The sequence below is a fragment of the Protomyctophum parallelum genome (assembly GCF_964188405.1).
Source record: "Protomyctophum parallelum genome assembly, chromosome: 8".
NCBI lineage: Eukaryota > Metazoa > Chordata > Actinopteri > Myctophiformes > Myctophidae > Protomyctophum > Protomyctophum parallelum.
This window is the reverse complement of record NC_139703.1, coordinates 22521232-22541462: the sequence shown is the minus strand read 5'-3', so window position 1 is coordinate 22541462 and position 20231 is coordinate 22521232. Positions and strand designations below refer to the sequence as shown.

General features: G+C 43.9%; 2 protein-coding genes across 2 annotated transcripts in view; both read right to left on the bottom strand.

Annotated features, from left to right (window-relative positions):
• ppfia4 (PTPRF interacting protein alpha 4) overlaps window positions 1-20231 on the bottom strand; it is a gene marked incomplete at both ends in the record, with an annotated part of 396281 nt that overhangs the window by 256853 nt on the left and 119197 nt on the right. The gene's annotated exons all lie outside the window — the stretch shown is intronic.
• mdfi (MyoD family inhibitor) overlaps window positions 1-20231 on the bottom strand; it is a gene marked incomplete at its 3' end in the record, with an annotated part of 77750 nt that overhangs the window by 31723 nt on the left and 25796 nt on the right. Inside the window, exon 3 of the mRNA XM_083772203.1 lies at window positions 4645-4785. Within this exon, the coding sequence (XP_083628329.1) occupies window positions 4645-4785 (141 nt within the window). The remainder of the gene's footprint in view (window positions 1-4644; window positions 4786-20231) is intronic.

Sequence of the window (20231 nt, the reverse complement as noted above, 5' to 3'; positions counted from 1 at the left end):
GATTCTACAAATGTCTTCTAAATCCTGACCGTTTTCTGAATGTTTCTATGTCAGTAGGTTCTCAAACTATATTTCATGTCAAGGACCCCTAGAATGATATGTATTTGGCTGCCGACCCCCCCCCCCCCCCCCAATCTCAAAATATGTTGTTCGGATTAAAAAACGTTCGCTCTGAAAGAATATATATTATTCAAAGATTTGCACCACATTTTCAAGGTTTTTCAAAAATAGCAGATCTACAAGTTCATAGGAACTTGTAGGCTAAAGCATAACATATGTGCTTAAAACACCAATCATAGGGGTTCCCGCCCAGAATGGGTTAATTTCAAGGACCCCCAGTTTGACCTCTATTAGGTTATAGACCCCATCTGATAGGATGTGTATACTGTATGTATCTGGGACCCCAGTTATTAAATATTATAATGGATATTCATCCTCATGGTCTGTTTTCACAGATAAACGCAATATGTTGTTTACACAGAGTGGACGGACGGAACCAAATGGACCCCCGGCTGTTGCCGATTGGATGGCGTGTTAAGTGGGCATCCTATCGGGTGGGGCCGTGAGCATGCTCACTTGCAATGATCAATCAATCGATTGGCTTGTATCAATGGAACCAATCTGTGAACGGATTGGACAAAACATTAGCAAAATGTAATCTGTCTTTGAGAGACGTTCTTACCCTTACAGTGAATGAATGAATGACTTACATTTTTCAAGGTCTTAAATGATATTATTATCATATTATATTGCTCTTGGGTAATCTTTCAAATCTCGTGATGTGTATTTTGCCAATTATTGAAGGGCCCACTTGCGATATCATCAGGGCCCACCACCAGCTGATTTTAACCCATTTTGGGGCGGGAACCCCTTTTGGTGTTTTAAACATTGTTATAATTTAGCTATTGAAAAATAGCAGATCTACAAGCTCATAGCGCGCCACCGAGTGGCGCGCTACAAGCTTGTAGGTCTGCTATTTGTTTTTTTATCTGGAAAAAGTGGCACAAATCTATGAATATATATTCTTTCAAAGTGAATGTTTTTAACTCGGGTCAAAATGGGTTAATGACGGCAGACGTATCGCCACTGGAGGCCAATACATTCCCCAGGAGGCTGATAAGAATATTGCGGTTCCGTCGTGTCGAATGTTATACTCGCATCTAATGAGATGAACTACAGATACCATAGCTTTGCTCACGTCGGAGGTCATTGGCAATTTTGACTATATAGATCTAATATGTGAGTAACAAGATACCGTCTGCTTCGAGGAAAATTGTTAGGTTTATAAAATAATATAAAGGTTTATTGCATGCAGAATGTTGCTGATGAGGTGTGTAGACCAGATCCAAAACTAATGATAGCCTTTCTCTCTTTCTCTCTCTCTCTCTCTCTCTCTCTCTCTCTCTCTCTCACTATTGACTGCAGAAGGAATGACAACTTTAGTTTGTTCCAGAACCCTGATTTGAATCCCTATCATGTAGACTTGTAGAGGCTATAGATCAGTGCTGCTCAAAGTGGGTCTGGGGACTCTAGAATATAATTATGAAGTCTGGAAGTCTCTGTTGGAAATGTTACCCCCCGAGACCTGATTCCGGATAAGCGGTTGAAGATGGACGTATGGCTGGATATCTTTCATATCTAGTCTAAATTTGACGTAAGCCAATTGTATTATATTGTATTATACTTTGCTGTAAAATGTTTCGTGACATTGGTTTGAAGTCGTATCGCCCATCGGGGTGCATCTGACCGGGAACCCATTTTGGTGTTGGCATCATGTTATGCTTTAGCTATTAAAAAATAGCAGATCTACAAGCTCATAGCGCGCCACCGAGTGTCGCGCTATGAGCTTGTAGGTCTGCTATTTTTTACTGACATTTTTAGAATCTGATCTCAGGTCAGAATGGGTTAATCAGACCAGTGTGTGTCCAGTGGAAACCTCGTATGAATCTGATCTCTGATCTCAACATGGGTTAGACATACCAACAGTCTGACAGGCATTAGTCCGTCAACACCGACATGCGTGGTCATTTACTAACTAACCCGTGGCCGGGTTAAAACCAGTGGTGGAAAGTAACTAAGTACTTTTACTTAAGTACTGTACTTAAGTTCAATTTTGAGGTATTTGTACTTTACTTGAGTAATTCCAATTTCCAGTACTTTTACTTCTACTCCACTACATCTCAGAGCCAACATTTTTACTTTTACTCCACTACAATTATTTGAAAACTTTAGTTACTAGTTTACTTTGGAGATTTTAATTTTGATTAGAAAACATACATTAACCACTTCAACCATGCATTTCGGCCAATTGAAAATAGCCGATCTACAAGCTCTCAATGCGTCGCAAAGCAAGTACACAATGAGTACTTTAACTTTTAGTACTTTAAGTACATTTTGATACTTTTGCCGTGCTATTTATTTAAAAATGGAAGAACCACTGACATAGAAACAGCTTTTTCAGAAAACTGTCGGGATGTAGAAGTCATTTTTTAGAATCTGATCTCAAGTCAGAATGGGTTAAAACTCACCCATGGCTTCCGGTGAGGTCAGGTTTAGGGTTGGGTTTAGGGTTGAGGGCAGGGGTGCCCACTCTTTTTGGACTTGAGAGCTACTTTCACAATGACCAGCTCAACAAGATCTATACCCACCAATTCACATTGCTGAAAATAGTTACAGGGCTTTGGAATAATGGCACTGGCGTTACATAAGAAATAGGACATTGAGGGGGAAAATAGAATTGGTAGTTTTTTATATAACTTTGTATTGCTACTGATGTTTGTGTATAAGTATCGCATTGTGGTATTGAACTGACAGGCCCTTTTTAATGTCAACCAAGTCACCTTATTTCAAGTGTCAGATGCCCCCAAAAAATATAGTTTTTCTATTAAATGATATGTTTCATCCATGCTATGTGATCTACCTGCACAGCCTTTGTGATCTACTGGTAGATCGCGATCTACCTTTTGGTGTCAGACTAATGCCTGTGGGACCAAACGCATGCACACCTCGCCCCGTCGAGCTCAAAAGCCCAAACTGTCTATATGACTGTGTTGTCCTGGCAAAGCCCAAACTGTCTATATGACTGTGTTGTCCTGGCAAAGCCCAAACTGTCTATATGACTGTGTTGTCCTGGCAAAGCCCAAACTGTCTATATGACTGTGTTGTCCTGGCAACTGCCTCCACACGCACCCACCTCTCAACAGACCAGAGCAACGGAGACGGAGGAATAGAGCAGGCCAGACCAAACGCTCACAAATGGGAGGCGGCGGAGGAGGGGAACGAAGGTGTTTCATTTCAACTTGAGGAGAGTCACGTGTCGTGTAGACATGCTGCTGCAGAACAACATGTGATATGTTATTACTTCTAGTTCAGTGCGTGTGTGCGTGCGCGTGTGTGTGTGCGTGGGCTTGCCATTATCTGACCTATATTTCTTCAGGGGTGTGTATGCGTATATTATTTGTTAAAGGTCGAGACAACGTGTGTGTGACTCATCACATCGCAGGGATCAGTAATGGAACCGAAACACTCAGCGATTCCTTTGACTCTGTGTGGTGTGTGCGTGTGTGCGTGTGTGCGTGTGTGCGCGTGTGTGCGTGTGTGCGCGTGTGCATGTGTGTGTGTCTGTGTGTGTGTGTGTGTGTGTGTGTGCTACATGTGTGCATGTCTGTGTGTGCGTGCCAATTATCCACAAGTGGAGTAGAATGTGAGAACACAACGTTTTGAGAGGACCATTTTCCTACAGTCCTCGCAAGAGAAATGCTTGTTTTACAGTTAAAACTACAGCGTTGTAGTTCTCGAGTCCTTGACTCGTCTCGAGTCCACATTTCCATTTGCTCTGTCTCGTCTCGCCCTTAATTTGTCTTGACTCGGTCTCGGAGTCCTCTCGAGTCACTACAATGAAATATGTGTAGTATTCCCATATTATGAGGAGCCCTGCACTAACATTATGAGAGAACTGTCTGGTGCTTATAGACAGCTATCTTGTTAACCCATTTAGGCCTGACCTCAAAATAATAAAAAAAAAATCTTCTATATCCTCCAGTTTTCTGAAATAAATATTTTCACGATTTTTCAAAAATAGCAGACCTATACAAGCTCGTAGCGCGATATGAGCTTGTAGATCTGCTATTTTTCAATAGCTAAATTATATAACAATGTTTAAAACACCGAAAAGGGTTTCCCGCCCAAACTGCCTGCTCTCACAGTGTTTTCTGTACCTATCAAAATGAGAAAGAAATAATAAAATCTGGTCTTGACTCGGACTCGACCCCCTCCTCCCGCACTCGGTCTCGACTCGAGCGATGAAATAAAAATAAAAGTAAGTGTGCCTCGTTTTCTCATATATAGCCTGGGGCTTTTATTGGGAAAAATCGTTCCAGATTGATCGTTCCGGCCTGATGACTACAAAAAAATGACTACAACATGACGTAACGATCCTGATGACTACAAAACAATGACTACAACATGACGTAACGATCCTGATGACTACAAAACAATGACTCCAACATGACGTAACGATATCATCCGCTCCCGACCGGATCATGAACCTGAAAAGGAATGCTGCCCAGGCTAGTGTGTGTATGCATGCATGCGTGCGTGCGTGCGTGCATGTGCGTGTGCATGTGTGCATGTGCGTGCACTCACAGGTGATACTGGTGCTCGTGGTTGCCAGGTCTGGCTGTGAGAGGCTGTTGTTGTTGTTGCCATTGTCCCCGTCGTCGCCTAGCAACCCCTCTGAGGTGACCTTTGACCTGGGTATGAGGGGCTTCTGGGAATGGGCTACATCTGGAGAGAAAGAGAGAGACACACACACACACACACACACACACACACACACACACACACACACACACGGAGAGAGATAAATATTTGAGTTTTATGTTCCAATAATCAATGCTTTAAATGTCCCTAAAGATGCTGTAAGTGATAGAATGTAATGTAATAACACAAAACGTGTAGCTCTACAGATGTATACCATTCCAACTCCTTCACTGATTTGCCTAAAGGGCCTTTCAAACGAGGAGCGATTTAACTCGCCTATATACAGTTATTTTCCAACGAGACCTGCGTTTTTGCGCGGAGGTTCATTGAAAATAATGGAGGCGGCTGTGTCCGCCGCGCGGCGACGCGCAGGGGACGCAGTCGGTGTGTGGTGGGCTTCAGACGGCACATGTGTATGTTCTGGTATGCTCATTCCTAAGTGTTGACATTGATTATTGCATTAAGTAGCAGTGCGTCAGTGCATGCATTGGGGTAAGTGCAGCAGTGCAGCAGTGCAGCAGTGCAGCAGTGCAGTCAGTGCAGCAGTGCAGCAGTGCAGTCAGTGCAGCAGTGCATGCATTTTGGTAAGTGCAGCAGTGCAGTCAGTGCAGCAGTGCAGCAGTGCAGTCAGTGCAGCAGTGCAGTCAGTGCAGTCAGTGCAGCAGAGCAGTCAGTGCAGTCAGTGCAGCAGTGCAGTCAGTGCAGCAGTGCAGTCAGTGCATGCAGTGCAGTCAGTGCAGTCAGTGCAGCAGTGCAGTCAGTGCAGTCAGTGCAGCAGTGCAGTCAGTGCATGCAGTCAGTGCAGTCAGTGCAGCAGTGCAGTCAGTGCAGTCAGTGCAGCAGTGCAGTCAGTGCATGCAGTCAGTGCAGTCAGTGCAGCAGTGCAGTGAGTGCAGCAGTGCAGTGAGTGCAGCAGTGCATGCATTGGGGTCAGTGCAGCAGTGCATGCAGTGCAGTCAGTGCAGCAGTGCATGCATCTGGGTAAGTGCAGCAGTGCAGTCAGTGCAGCAGTGCAGTCAGTGCAGCAGTGCATGCATTGGGGTAAGTGCAGCAGTGCAGTCAGTGCAGCAGTGCAGTCAGTGCAGCAGTGCATGCATCGGGGTAAGTGCAGCAGTGCAGTCAGTGCAGCAGTGCATGCATTGGGGTAAGTGCAGCAGTGCAGTCAGTGCAGCAGTGCATTCATACGTGTCTGTGTGCAGTAATCCATTCTATGGCGTGTCATTTCTCATCCAGACACTTCATTACTTTAAACAGAGTTATACTTCTGCATGCTGACTGACTGCAACCACGCAGTGGCCGTGTGCGTGTGCGCATGCGTGTGCTTGTGTGTGTGTGTGTGTGTGTGTGTGTGTGTGTGTGTGTGTGTGTGTGCGTGTGTGTGTGTGTGTGCGTGTCTGTGTCTGTGTCCTGAACCTGCATCTGGAAGCAGTTAAAACCAAACCCCTTGGGACTGTTTAGGGGTCTATGTGCATGCTTGTGAAACCTGTAGCGTGTGTGTGTGTGTGTGTGTGTGTGTGTGTGTGTGTGTGTGTGTGTGTGTGTGTGTGTGTGTGTGTGTGTGTGTGTGTGTGTGTGTGTGTGTGTGTGTGTGTGTGTGTGTGTGTGTGTGTGTGTGTGCGTGCGTCCTTGCATTCATTAGAAGCGCGACCGCCTGGTATACCAGAGAATATATAAAACACCCCGAGACGTATATATTCTGTATAATAAATTAATAATATATCTATACACACCAACATGCACACACACACACACACACACACACACACACACACACACACACACACACACACACAGTCCTTCAAAGCGGGCAGGCAGGCTTGGGCCTCTGAGAGGTGCAGACTCATTCCTGGGCAAATGGGAGCCAGCTGGATTTGATAAACACACACACACACACACACACACACACACACACACACACACACACACACACACACACACACACACACACACACACACACACACACACACACACACACATCAAACCACGTCCTGTGTGAGGACTCAACACTTCCCGGTCTTGGTTTATTTACTCTGTTGGCCCCTCCCCCGTCGGCCCCTCTATCTATCTGCCCTCTGTCTCCTCCTGTCCCCTGTGCCCTTCATCTCCTCCTCCTCCTCCTCATCCTCCTCCTCCTCCTCCTCCTCCTCCTCTTCTACCGTAAATGGTGCATTTATACAGATCTTTTATTCACATATAGATTGTGCATTACATTCACCCATTCACACACACGTTCACACACCGGTGGCGGAGGAAACCATCACCAAAACCTGCTCATCGGGAGCGACTTGTGGGTTCACCGTCTTGCTCAAGGACACTATAACACTGGGGGGGAGCCCGGGATTGAACTGGGGGAACCTCGCAGTTCCAAAAAAGGCCGCTCTATATATATACCTCCTCCTGCGCCTGCACTGCACCGTTGAGACAACGTCGAGAGCTTGTAGATCTGTGCTTTGCTCGTTGCGCAGCATGCACTTCAATAGAAGACGTGCTTGGCTTCTTATATGGAATCCAAATGACTGGAAATAGTTGTGTGCATTGATTCTCATTTTCATGTTTGTTATAAAAAAGGACGCCCTAAAATAAAATAAAATGATATGTATAGCCTATAATTGCCCCCCCCCCCCCCCAGAAGGTATTTATTTTCCGGTTTGCGACGTGCGAGTCTGTGCATTCTTGGAGCTATCCGGAGTAGAGGGGATGCGGAAACTGTAAAACAAGCTGTGCGCGTGCATTGGGCGCTGTGGCAGAACGGGTGACACATTTAAGATGTATACTCAGGATATACTGTATATCCTGGATGTACATACAGTATACATTGTGTCTGGGGGTTCAAAGGAAGGAGTCGGCCAAAGAATAGCTGTACTGATGAGTTCACCGAGTTCAGATTAACTTAAAGATGGAGTGGCGTGATTATTTTACAACCTAAAACATGATCGTCAGGTAATATTATTATATAAGGAGGAAGAGTTTTTTTTTGTACACTATTTAAATATAATTATTTAAAATGTTGTTTTTATGTGGACGCGCCCACCAGTTCATTAAGTATGCCTGGTTTGCCTGGTGGGCGGTGATGGGTGGTGATCCACCTGAACTGCACCCACAGCTGTGGTTGTATGATAAAGGGGGAGGGGTTAGGGGGTGATATTCTGATGTCACTACATCACTGTTTTTTTCATTGGCACGTTTGACTGTCAAGGGTTCAGCCTCCATGCAGGAAGAAACACAAATACGTGTAACAACCACACCAAGGGGTCTAATGAAGTACTGTCACCTCATAAACACATGAAAAACTGAGAAAAAAATACAAATATCATGGCACTCCATCTTCAACAAATAAATAACTATCATGATAATGTCTACTTTTGTGCAGTGCAGTGCAGTGCAGTGCAGTGCAGTGCAGTGCAGTGCACATGCCACCACACAATGCACAAAAACCAACACCACTGGCTATTATGAAAAAAGTATGATTTATTAAATTGCAAACAAGTTGCAAACTAAGATAAAGATAAAGCAACTATTAGCAAAGCTGCTGTGTATAAAAAGCCTCTCTGTGTCAGTTCTACCAAGACCAGACGACCACTATACTGCCTCCGTGAGTCATCACATGACTCATGACTGTTTCCTTCTTATAACCCAAAGGTCAAATACTGACTCCTTTTTACACAACACTAGACCAGTGCTTCTCACAGTGGGGTCCTTGGAGGGGGGGGGTCCGGGGGGTCCGCAGCTAAATGTGTTAATACAGTGTCGCAATCGTTTCAACCACTGTATCCGTGTATACGTTTGGCTATTAAAAAAACAGCAGATATACAAGCTTGAATGTGCCTCTACTATTTTTGTATGTTTTTTTTGGCACGCACGCACGCACTCTTCTGGGGGGGTCCCTCCCTGGCATAAAACCTTTTCTGGCATAAAACCTTTTCAAAAGGGGGGTCCACGGGCAAATCAAATACATTTAGGGGTCCCTCGCTTGACACGGTTTGAGGACCACTGCACTAGATATTCATCTTTCAATGGCTTTGTGTCATGCCAAAGTATAGAGCGAAAAATCACACCCGTGTGAACTGTGAAGTGAGTGGTGCAAATCCATGTGGGGGACCCCGGAAGTTCCAGACCCCCAGGAACGAGCCCAGGGGGGCGGTTCCCGGTTCCCGGCGAGCCTCCTACTCGCATCCGAAACGAGAGGTTTACGATGTGGGGGTCCCACTATTGTACTGTACTGTACTGTCACACCCGAAACACAGTAAACACAGTCAGAACGCGAAAGATGATCCATGCTTTTCCCTTCCTGCACCCAACACGTGCGTGCACACACACCCACCATCACATTGTAGTAGTTCTAGTAGGAACTGTTTTGGTCACTTTACTCACTTACTCACACTGTCTGCCAGCACTAGCACACTCCCTGTGTGCGTGCGCGTGCGTGCGTGTGTGCGTGCGCGTGTTGCCATGTGTAAGTCATTTCTCAGGCACAGAGACAGCGCTACATGCTGCATCTATTACTCTCAATCAATCCAGCAGATATGAAAGTATACATATCTGCTGCCCTCAGAACCACCTACGCATATTGTATTATATATACTACAATTACAATTAAGGCATTTAGCAGACAATCTTAATCTAGAGCGACTTACTGTAAGCAAAAACAACACAAGGTAATGCTTAGAAATAGTAATCTAGGATCACAAGTAAGCCCAACAATTTACAATACAACAATTTAGGCATTTAGCAGACGCTCAGAGCCACTTACAGTTAGCAGGAACAACACAAGCTAATACGCAAGCTAATAAGAACCTAACATCTGTCTAACAGTATGTCTGTATACAGTGAAGCTATATGAGTATACACTATAGAGTGCAATAGTGAGAGCAATCTGAATTACGAAGTTGTCAAGGCTAGTGGTGTGCTATGTGTACGGCCAGTGGTGGAAAACGTACTCAATTGCTTTACTTAGGTAAAAGTATACCAATACTGGAATTTAGAACTACTTAGTTACAAGTAAAAGTACGGAATTGAAAATGTACTTGAGTAAAAGTACAAAAGTATCGGTATCAAAATGTACTTAAAGTACTGAAAGTGAAAGTACTCATTGTGCAGAATGTCCCATTTCACGAGTTCAAAATGTGTACAAAATCTATTGAAAATAGCAGATCTACAAGGTCACTGCGCCGCATTGTGAGCTTGTAGATCGGCTATTTTCAAATGGCCGAAATGTATATGGTTGAAGTGGTTAATGTATGTTTTATAATCAAAATTAAAATCTCTAAAGTAACTAGTAACTAAAGTTTTCAAATAATTGTAGTGGAGTAAAAGTAAAAATGTTGGCTCTGAGATGTAGTGGAGTAGAAGTAAAAGTACTGGAAATTGGACATACTCAAGTGAAGTACAAAAACGTCAAAATCTTACTTAAGTACAGTACTTAAGTAAAAGTTATCAGTTACTTTCCACCACTGTGTACGGCAAGAGCACAACATCAGTCTAACGGTATAGAATATATCCAAAGAAAATCAATAATATGTACATTGAAACTATGACTAGAATGCAATAGTATGATCAATAATGACTTGGCAGGATATTATGCCTATATACATAACATGCTATCTAAATTGCATTTCAACATTTTTGCATAAGCCTGCGAGGCTGTAGAGGATATAGGGTGAGTTGCTATACGGGCTGTGGAGTCGGCTCTTCTGTCACGGTCCGCTCATCATGTCAATATCATGGTCAGTATAATGTCAGTATCATTGACATTCATTGTATAGTATCATGTCTAGTAACATGTCAGTAGTATCTTGTCTAGTATCTTCTCAGTATCATGTCTAGTAGTATCTTCTTAGTATCTAGCTCCATTAGGTTGGAACCCCTATATCTACGCTGCTACGCGTTAGCCTCAGTTTAGTTGTTGCCTAGGTTTTGTGTTTCTTTGCCTAGTGTTCCTGTCTTCCTAGTTACAGTTAGTTACCTTGTCTATCCTGCCTTGTAATTTGTCAGTCTTTCCACCTGTGTCCTTTTAGTCCCCCAGACTATCCTAATGTTGATTGTATTTTGGTTTCACCTGTGCCCTGTTATCCTGTGTGTATTTAAGTCCTGTGTTTGCATTATGTTCTTGTTGGTTCGTACTGTTACGAGTGAGTACGGATGAGGACCCAAATGCAGGCGACAGTAGGCAGAGCAATATAACTTTAAAGGAATTATTAAACAAACTGAGGTTCGATCTTCCATAAACAGGGCAAAGAAGGTAGGACAAAAACACAGAAACCATACAGGAACTCACACAACAGGGAACTACGAACCAACAAGAACATAATGCAAACACAGGACTTAAATACACACAGGATAACAGGGCACAGGTGAAACCAAAAACACTAGGCAAAGAAACACAAAACCTAGGCAACAACTAAACTGAGGCTAAAGCGTAGCAGCGTAGATATAGGGGTTCCAACCTAATGGAGCTAGATACTAAGAAGATACTACTAGACATGATACTGAGAAGATACTAGACAAGATACTACTGACATGTTACTAGACATGATACTATACAATGAATGTCAATGATACTGACATTATACTGACCATGATATTGACATGATACTGACATGATATTGACAAGATACTCAAAGTTCACGGTCCGAGGAGCGGACCGTGACATCTTCTCAACTCGTGGGAAGTTATAGTTCAAAGTTTGAACTCTCCGTTGCAGTCAGAACTGCACACTCACTCCCAATCGTCCCACCATCTGAAAACCCACCTCTTCAGACCTCCACCTGAGCCCGTAACACTTGCCCTATATAGCCTTGACGACCTTGCAAGGTGTATGCAAAAGCTAAAATGATGTAATTTAGATAGCATTTTATGTAGACATTATAGCACTCTATAGTGTACTTATACCTGTAGGCCTATAGCTTCCACTGTACAGATATTCTACTGTTGGACAGATGTTGGGTTCTTAGTTTACTTGTGATATACGTGATAACTATCTCTATGTATTTGATGGTGTGGTGTTCTTTGCTTATACTGTAAATCACTCTGGAGTCTGCATGAATGCCTAAATTGTACGTACGTTGTGCTATTTTTACTCACGGAAATGTTTGGAATCCGGCCTTGTACCTTTTATTTTGCAGTATTGATACTTTTACTCAATTTGAGTACTTTTATACCACCACTGCAGAATTGTAACTCACATCCTTCCTAGTCAACATGCCCCCCCCCCCCCCCCCCCCCCAGTTGAACCCATTTTCTGGGTAAGCGTTTCGTTAAACTTTAGCTATTGAAAGATAGCAGATCTACAAGCTCATAGCGCGCTATGAACTTGTAGGTCTGCTATTCTTGAAAAATCGTTAATAATGTGCCTCAAATCTTTCCGAAAATTGTCATGATTTAGAAAACTTTTTTTTTTTAATTTCGACGTCAGGCCTGAATGGGTTAATGTTCACGGCCGGCGTCTAGGGAGTGAAAATTAGTTGATTTTGGAGGTCCATGATATGGCAACGTCGACGGAACCTTACTGTATGTTTTGCTGATCCCGTGTTTTTTTATGCCCAGAGGCTGCCGTTTGTTGACAGCTTCTTATGCCTATGTCACAATCATTGCATAATCGCACAATCGCAATTCTTTGAGATAATTCCCTTTTTTTTTTTTTTTGCATAATCATCGTTTCCATGTTGAAACATGTCAGATGGCAGATCCACAGGCTTACAGCACGTCACAATCAACTATTTCCGCTATTTTGTACATTATTGGGATTGCAACATGATTAAAAATGATTAAGCGTGTCAGTGATTTTGTTGTATATTAAAGTTATTTACTATTATCTGCCCCTGTGCAATTTGTGACTACGAAGCCTAAAAGGAGGGATGTCCCCCTTTTTTCACTTCCGATCCCATCCCGATACCTCAATTTCTGTGTTAGCCGATACCAAATAGCGATACCAGTGTCGTGATCTCGTGTTGTGTTTATAGCAATCTAGCTACATATCTCGTGTTGTTGTTTATAGCAGACTCCTCACTCAAATGTGCGTCGTCAGGTCCAGCAAGGCCTTCTCTGCTGGCCCTTGCCTGATGCAGAAATTCATATTTTATAATAAATATGTATTGATTCGAAAATATATTGTATTTATTTTGCTGCAGTGGCGTGCAAAGACATTTAGAGGGGCAGGTGCTCAAGTGAAAAAAAAGGGCACCTTGTGCAGCGCATTTTGGGGCGGGAACCCATTTTGGTGCTTTAGCTATTGAAAAATAGCAGATCTACAAGCTCATAGCGCGCCACCGAGTGGCACGCTACGAGCTTGTAGGTCTGCTATTTTTCTTTAATCGAAGAACCACTGACATAGAAACATAGCTTTAGATTGTTTTGGCCTAAATAATATAGTAGAAGCGTTTTTTATCAAGTTTGATCAATGTCACCGCATGGTCCACACACTACAAATTAAGAAAAAAAAAGAAAACTTTTTTTTTTAAGAGAAAAATTGCCAAAAGGGCAGGGGGTGCTCTAGCACCCCGTAGTGTATCTGTGCACGCCACTGTTTTGCTGCCATCATTGCCCTGTCTCTCAGTCAGACAGGCTTGGACGCGCTGCTTCCATTCTGTGCAGGACAGGTACAACAGCGCTTGTTTGTTTTTTTTAACCAATGAGATTATTTCCTTGTGTTGTCTCTGGGTAAAAAAATCTCCACCGTCAGGCCTTCAGAATCCCCAGTGAATCCCCTTGCAGTTGAAATGAATGGGAGCGATATAGAGATTGACAGGTTCCTTAAGCCAATCAGATTTCGAGGTTGCCCTGCTGGGCGTTTTCTTTCCAGTGCCAGGGTACTCTATAGCTGGCCTTTGACGACGTTATAGCGTCTTGCCTGTATATAGCCCATCGCTGGGGGAAAAAAATGTCCAATGAGAAAAGAGAACTGGTGTTTAAAAGTTTCTGCGTGAGTTCCCATCGATGGGTTGACTGAAATAGCTAAATTAACAGATTTAACTCACAAACATAATGCGGGAAAACGGCTGAAGGAGGAGAAGAAACAGATTTAGTGGTGGATTTACAGTCAAAGCCTGTTTTTCGAGAAGGAAGGACTTAATCAGACCAGTGTGTGTCCAATGGAAACCTCGTATGAATCTGATCTCAGGTCAATGGGTTATATAATATTTATATGCATGCGATCGCGATGCCACGCAACTTATTGATGATTGATCGTTTTATAGGCTTTATGGCTGTGGACTTGTGGGTGTTGTTCGTGCTGACAGACTGACAGTGTGTGTGTGTGTGTGTGTGGCGGGGTGGGGGGATGTTGAAGGCCTGGTTCATTTCGGCACCGCCCGCCACTATACCGATATGACCCGATATTACAAATGAGGGCCGAGACCGAGGCAGTATCGGGACATCTCTACCTAAAAAGTCAAACAGATTAATACAAATTGTAAAACGTCAAAGTGTAACCGTGAAGAGCCCCGAGAGCCTCACGGGTTAAGACTGTGAATATGTCCCGTGACTCCCCCCACGAGTCCTCTGTCTAAACTTTCTTTAAAAAAAACCCCACTATTGTTGGAGCTAAACACCAAGCGCTCCGCCGACCATAAACGCCACGGTGCCCATCCAAATGGGCCCCGGACCAATGGCTGCGCTGCGCTAGCTCTAGCTATCCACGCTGGCAGCGGCTTCAAACCGCACAAACCGCCACCGACCTCAGCGCCATTTCTTGAGATCTGAGGAAGATGAGCCTCTAATTCAAATCAGACCCGAGCAATCAAGAGCCGCTGAGGAGAGCTGGCTGTGTGTTTACACGTGTTGGGTGTGTGTGTGTGTGTGTGTGTGTGTGTGTGTGTGTGTGTGTGTGTGTGTGTGTGTGTGTGTTTGTGTGTGTGTGTGTGTGTGTGTGTGGACCACATGTCCCCACAAGTATAGTAGAATTATGAGAATTACACGTTGTGAGGAACCACTTTCTTCACGAGAGAAAATCGTCTAAAAGTTTCGACGTAGGCTCATGATTACAACACTATTATAAGGTCTGGGTTCTAGTTAGGGTTAGACATTTAGAGGTTATAGGTTTAGGGATTGGACATTTAAAAAGGACCCTATTTTCATCAGTGCCTGATTAGCCATTATCACTAAACTTCTATGTCTTTTTTTACAATTCTTTTGAAAAACATTTAAAAATGGTTCCACTAGCCTATCTACATTGACACGTCGTGGGCTTTTTTAGAGAGGCTATTTGAACTATTTAAAAACTTTTTCACCCCCTTCAAAATATTACGAAGGAAAGAAAAGGCAAATTTTAAAGGTATTTAAACGTTTAGAGATATGGGTTAGCAGATCTACAAGCTCATAGCGCGCGCTACGAACTTGTAGGTCTGCTATTTAAAAATAAATCGTAAAAAATGCGGCACAAATCTTCTTTTTTTTTTTAATATAGGGCCCTTGGAGGTTAGCTTCAGGGGTTAGATATAGTCCTGATGGTGTCATATACAGTATGCTAAGCTAGTAAACGGTGCATTTTTAGAGCACATTTATCCGAGGCACTTTACATTGCATTACCCCAAATTCACACACTGATGGCGGAGGAAACCATGTAACCATGTAACCATGTAATGTAACCTGATGCTCACCGGGAGCAATTTGGGTTCAGAGTCTTGCTCAACTAACCCATTTTGACCTGAGATCAGATTCTAAAAATGTCTTCTTACATCCTGACAGTTTTCAAGAAAAAGCTATGTTTCTATGTCAGCCGTTCTTCGATTTTTCAAAAATAGCAGACCTACAAGCTTGTAGATCTGCTATTTTTCAATAGCTAAAGCATAACATAATGCTAACACCAAAAGGTGGAAGAGCCCACAGGGATCGAACTGGGAACTTTACACGGCTCCCATGAAGCGGCCCGCTCTGCCTCTGCCTCTGCCCGCAGTGTGTGCTTGTAGATTGGCGTTGTGCACTTGTAGATCGGCTATTTGAAGGCTTTTAAGCTTGCGGCACATAACAATCGGCATTCATAAAATCGGAGTCCTAAAATGTCGATGTCCTCACGACTGTGTTAATACAAAACGTGTGTGTGTGTGTGTGTGAGCGTGTGTATGTGTGTGTGTGTGTGTGTGTGTGTGTGTGTGTGTGTGTGTGTGTGTGTGTGTGTGTGCGTGTGTGTTTGCGTGTGTGTGAGTGTGTGTGCGTGTGCGTGCGCCCTTGCGGTTTGCTTCATGAACACGTGTCACTAACCCTGAAGGGGCATATTTAGGAGGAATTTCAGTCCCCTTGTAAACACAGCCTTAGCCCTGGTCATTAAAACACTGCACACATATGGATCATATATACTGCTGTAGGCACACACACACACACACACACACACACACACACACACACACACACACACACACACACACACACACACACACACAATGGGACACATCAGCTGACTGGACGATTTTTTTCTTTCTTTTTGCAATCGGTTTTGAGCATGTATGTGGTGGTGGAAAAGTCAAAAAGTACTTAAAATTAAGCAATTTGGGGGTACTAGACTTGTGTTCTTTGTTATACTTCATATTTCTACTCCACATCTCAGAGGCAGATATTGTTTACTCGACTACAATTGCTTGGCTGCTGACTTAGTTGACTAGTAGCCTCGGAAACCCAGGCGTTTTTTTATTTCCAGGGAGAGAGAAAAAAGTCTGGGGGCCGAGTCCACTTCAACTCGGCATAGAGTAGCGCAAACGTCGCTCACTCTCTGCTGATTTCTGACCGTCTGCACCTTTGTTAAATTGACGCACGCACTTACACACACACACACACACACACACACACACACACACACACACACACACACACACACACACACACACACACACACACACACACGCATAAACTCCTCTCTTTCTCTGTCGTTCTAATTAATTAGTCTCATGTCACGCAGCTGCGTCTAGATTATCCCGGCGGATCCTGCCGGAAGCTGCCTATATGCCATAGAAAGCAGAGTTGGGTTCCAGTCTAGTTGACTAAAGTGAATTTGCAGATTTTGAACAAACATTATTACAACTTAAGAAGCCTTTGTACTTCGAAGATATCCCATTGTGAAAGCCCCTTAGATCTGTAGAGCTTGTAGATCTGCCATTTTGACTATTGTGAATACTTCTACTTCGGTACTTTAAGGATATTGTGATGCCAACACACTTTGCACTATTACTAAAGTAAAAATCTCGAACAGAGGACTTCTACTAACTGCTCGTGGACAGAGTCTATGGCATGGCGTGTGACGTTTGAGAACTTCACATGTCCTGCCATCGGGAGGTCAGTAGATTGTCAGAACATTGTCAGAAACAGAACATTGTCAGAAACAGAACATTGTCAGAAACAGAACATTGTCAGAAACAGAACATTGTCAGAAACAGAACATTGTCAGAAACAGAACATTGTCAGAAACAGAACATTTAATTGTCAGAAACAGAACATTTAATTGTCAGAAACAGAACATTGTCAGTGACAGTAACATTGGTCAAGGTGTTCTATTCAGATTCCATACCTTTGTTGATGTTGCCACAGCATCTGACGTGTGTGTGTGTGTGTGTGTGTGTGTGTGTGTGTGTGTGTGTGTGTGTGTGTGTGTGTGTGTGTGTGTGTGTGTGTGTGTGTGTGTGTGTGTGTGTGTGTGTGTGTGTGTGTGTGTGTGTGTGCGTGCGTGCGCGTGTGTGCGTGTGTGTGTGTGTGTGTGTGTGTGTGTGCGCGAGGTGCGCCACATGGCTTGCATGCACGTGACTTTGCCAAAAGGGATGGATGCACTCGCGGGACGTCAACTAAACACACACACACACACACACACACACACCACTGCTGCATGTGCAAAGAGTAAGTAAGTAAGTAAAAGTAAACTTTTCGCATAATGGGGGACAGTGTTCTACTGCGAGAATGTTAAAAAGGCTGCAGGGGTTCAACACGAGTGTTGCACACAAGGTAATACATAAAATACATAGAAATAGTCATCAAGGATCACAAGAACCTAACATCCGTCTAACAGTAGAAAATATGTACAGTGAAGCTACACTATAGACTGCTATGTCTACATAATAATAATAATAATAATAATGAATTGCATTGTATAGCGATTTTCCAAGTGCTCAAAGCGCTTTACAATGGTTCATTCATTCATACATTGGGAGGTGAAGCAGTGAACAGTCGACGCCAGCGTCCTCACTTCACACATTCACACACCAGTGGTGGCGAGCTCACACCGACCGACTCATCAGAGGCGATGTAGGGTTCAGTGTCTTGCCCAAGGACACTTCGACATGTGGACAGGAGGAGGAGCCGGGATTCGAACCGCCGACCCAGGGATCATTGGACGACCTGCTCTACCTCCTGAGCCACAGCCGCCCAAAATAAATGCTATCTAAATGTCATACGTTTAGCCTTTGCATACACCTGTAAGGTCGTCGAGGCTAGGGCAAGTGATGTACAATGTTTGATCACAACTCTTTGTCACACACACGCACACACACACGCGCGTGAGCGAGCGCACGCTTGCTCGAACACCTACTCGTTTTCCAAACACAGTGGCAGAGGAGAGGTAAGAGTTCAGACAATATGTTGTAAAGAGAGATTGGAGAGAGCCGTCATATGGCTGTTTTGCATGCTGATCTTTGCTTCAGGAGGTCCCTGGCACAGTGGCACTATACACATTTTTGATATGGGGGTCCACAGCACACACACACACACACACACACACACACACACACACACACACACACACACACGTTATGGGAGGGAAGAGAAAGAAAACAATTGCTCAGTGAAACCAAATGTATGTCTCACTCACTCACACACACACACACACACACACACACACACACGGGAGAGTGCAGCGCTGGAATATGTCCAGAATCAGAGCTTATGGCTGCTGAAAGAACGAAGCAGTGTGTGTGCAGTAAGCTCATTAAAGACACAAAACACTCTGCTGTCGAACTGGCTTAAGAGGACTATAATTGTCTGTGAGAAGAATAAGACTCCTCTTGTTTTGCGTCTTATGAGAAATAAATAACACTGTGAGAAGACTGCTCTTGTGCTTCTTGTGAGAAAACTAAGTGGAAAAAGTGCCTGTTCAAATCCACCGTGGTGCAAAAACGGCTTTGTCGGGGGGTCTACGTGAACACAATTGGACCGTGTTCGGGGGGGGGGGGGGGGGGGGGGGAATCCTACTGGCTGGGTGGATAGGAGGAGTAGGACGAAGGCTCTGTGTGGCCTCCCGGTGGGGGCTCCTCACACTGGAGTCAGTGTGGACACGACGGCAGTGGCGACACAGCAACGTGTGTGGGGGGAGGAATTAATTGCGGCATAACGACTAAATTGGGGAGAAAAAGGGGGTAAATTGTCCACTCCAAGTATATGTCATTCAGTATATACTCTATGGGTATAAGCGGAGTGGTGTAGACTATAGGAGAATGGCGTCATCAGTGGCGTGCACAGATAGACACTGCCCTTTAGGCAATTTTGCTTAAAAAAATTAAATAAAAGTTTATATTTTTTGTGTGTGGACCATGCGGTGACATTGATCAAATCTTGATAAAAAAACGCTTCTACTATATTATTTAGGCCCCCACAATCTAAAGCTATATGTTTCTATGTCAGTGGTTCTTCGATTAAAGAAAAATAGCAGACCTACAAGCTCGTAGCGCGCCACTATGAGCTTGTTGATCTGCTATTTTTCAATAGCTAAAGCACCAAAATGGGTTCCCGCCCCAAAATGCGCTGCACAAGGTGCCCTTTTTTCACTTGAGCACCTGCCCCTCTAAATGTCTGTGCACGCCACTGGGCGTCATTGAGGGGGGCAAGGAGACGGAGTCAAGCAGAGCTGGAGTACGTGTGTGACGAGCTGGAGTTTGACATACATTGTTTTCAATGAGAGCGCGGCGCAAATATCAGCAATGTTATAGGCATGTGTGCAACATGACAACTGTTTTAAAGTTGTGTACAACTAAAGTCTCTGTAATGTTTATGTTGTACTATTATAAAAAAATAAAAATAAACGATCTAACATAAAGCGATTTAATCTGGGCTGTTACGTTGCCTGAGTCCATAGTGCATGCATTCTGACAACTTCCGGTCCAGGACTTATTTGTCATTCTTCGCCATGCTCTTCGCCAATATAAGTCTAATTAGAAGAGCCTGCCTGCCTGTCACTGAATAAAGTTTGAAGCATCTTAAAGTGAGTTGCGAGCCCCCTGCCTTATTTTTTTTTATTGTGTACTGTTTTCTACAGTTTTGGCTCAGCACCAATGGAGGTTACCTTGTTTCACCCTGTAGAAGAGCCGCCATTGGACTGGCCCTGTGAAGTGAACAGAGATGTCGTATTTCTCCTTCAATGGCTCTCGGTATAAGTAATATCTATAGTCTCTGCCATGTGTGGTAACATGGCATGCCAAGGATGGGAGAGACAGCACAGTGTCTTTGCCAGCCTTTCTGCCTCATGTCTGGGCATCCCTCTAACAACCATGCAGTCTGTGGCTGT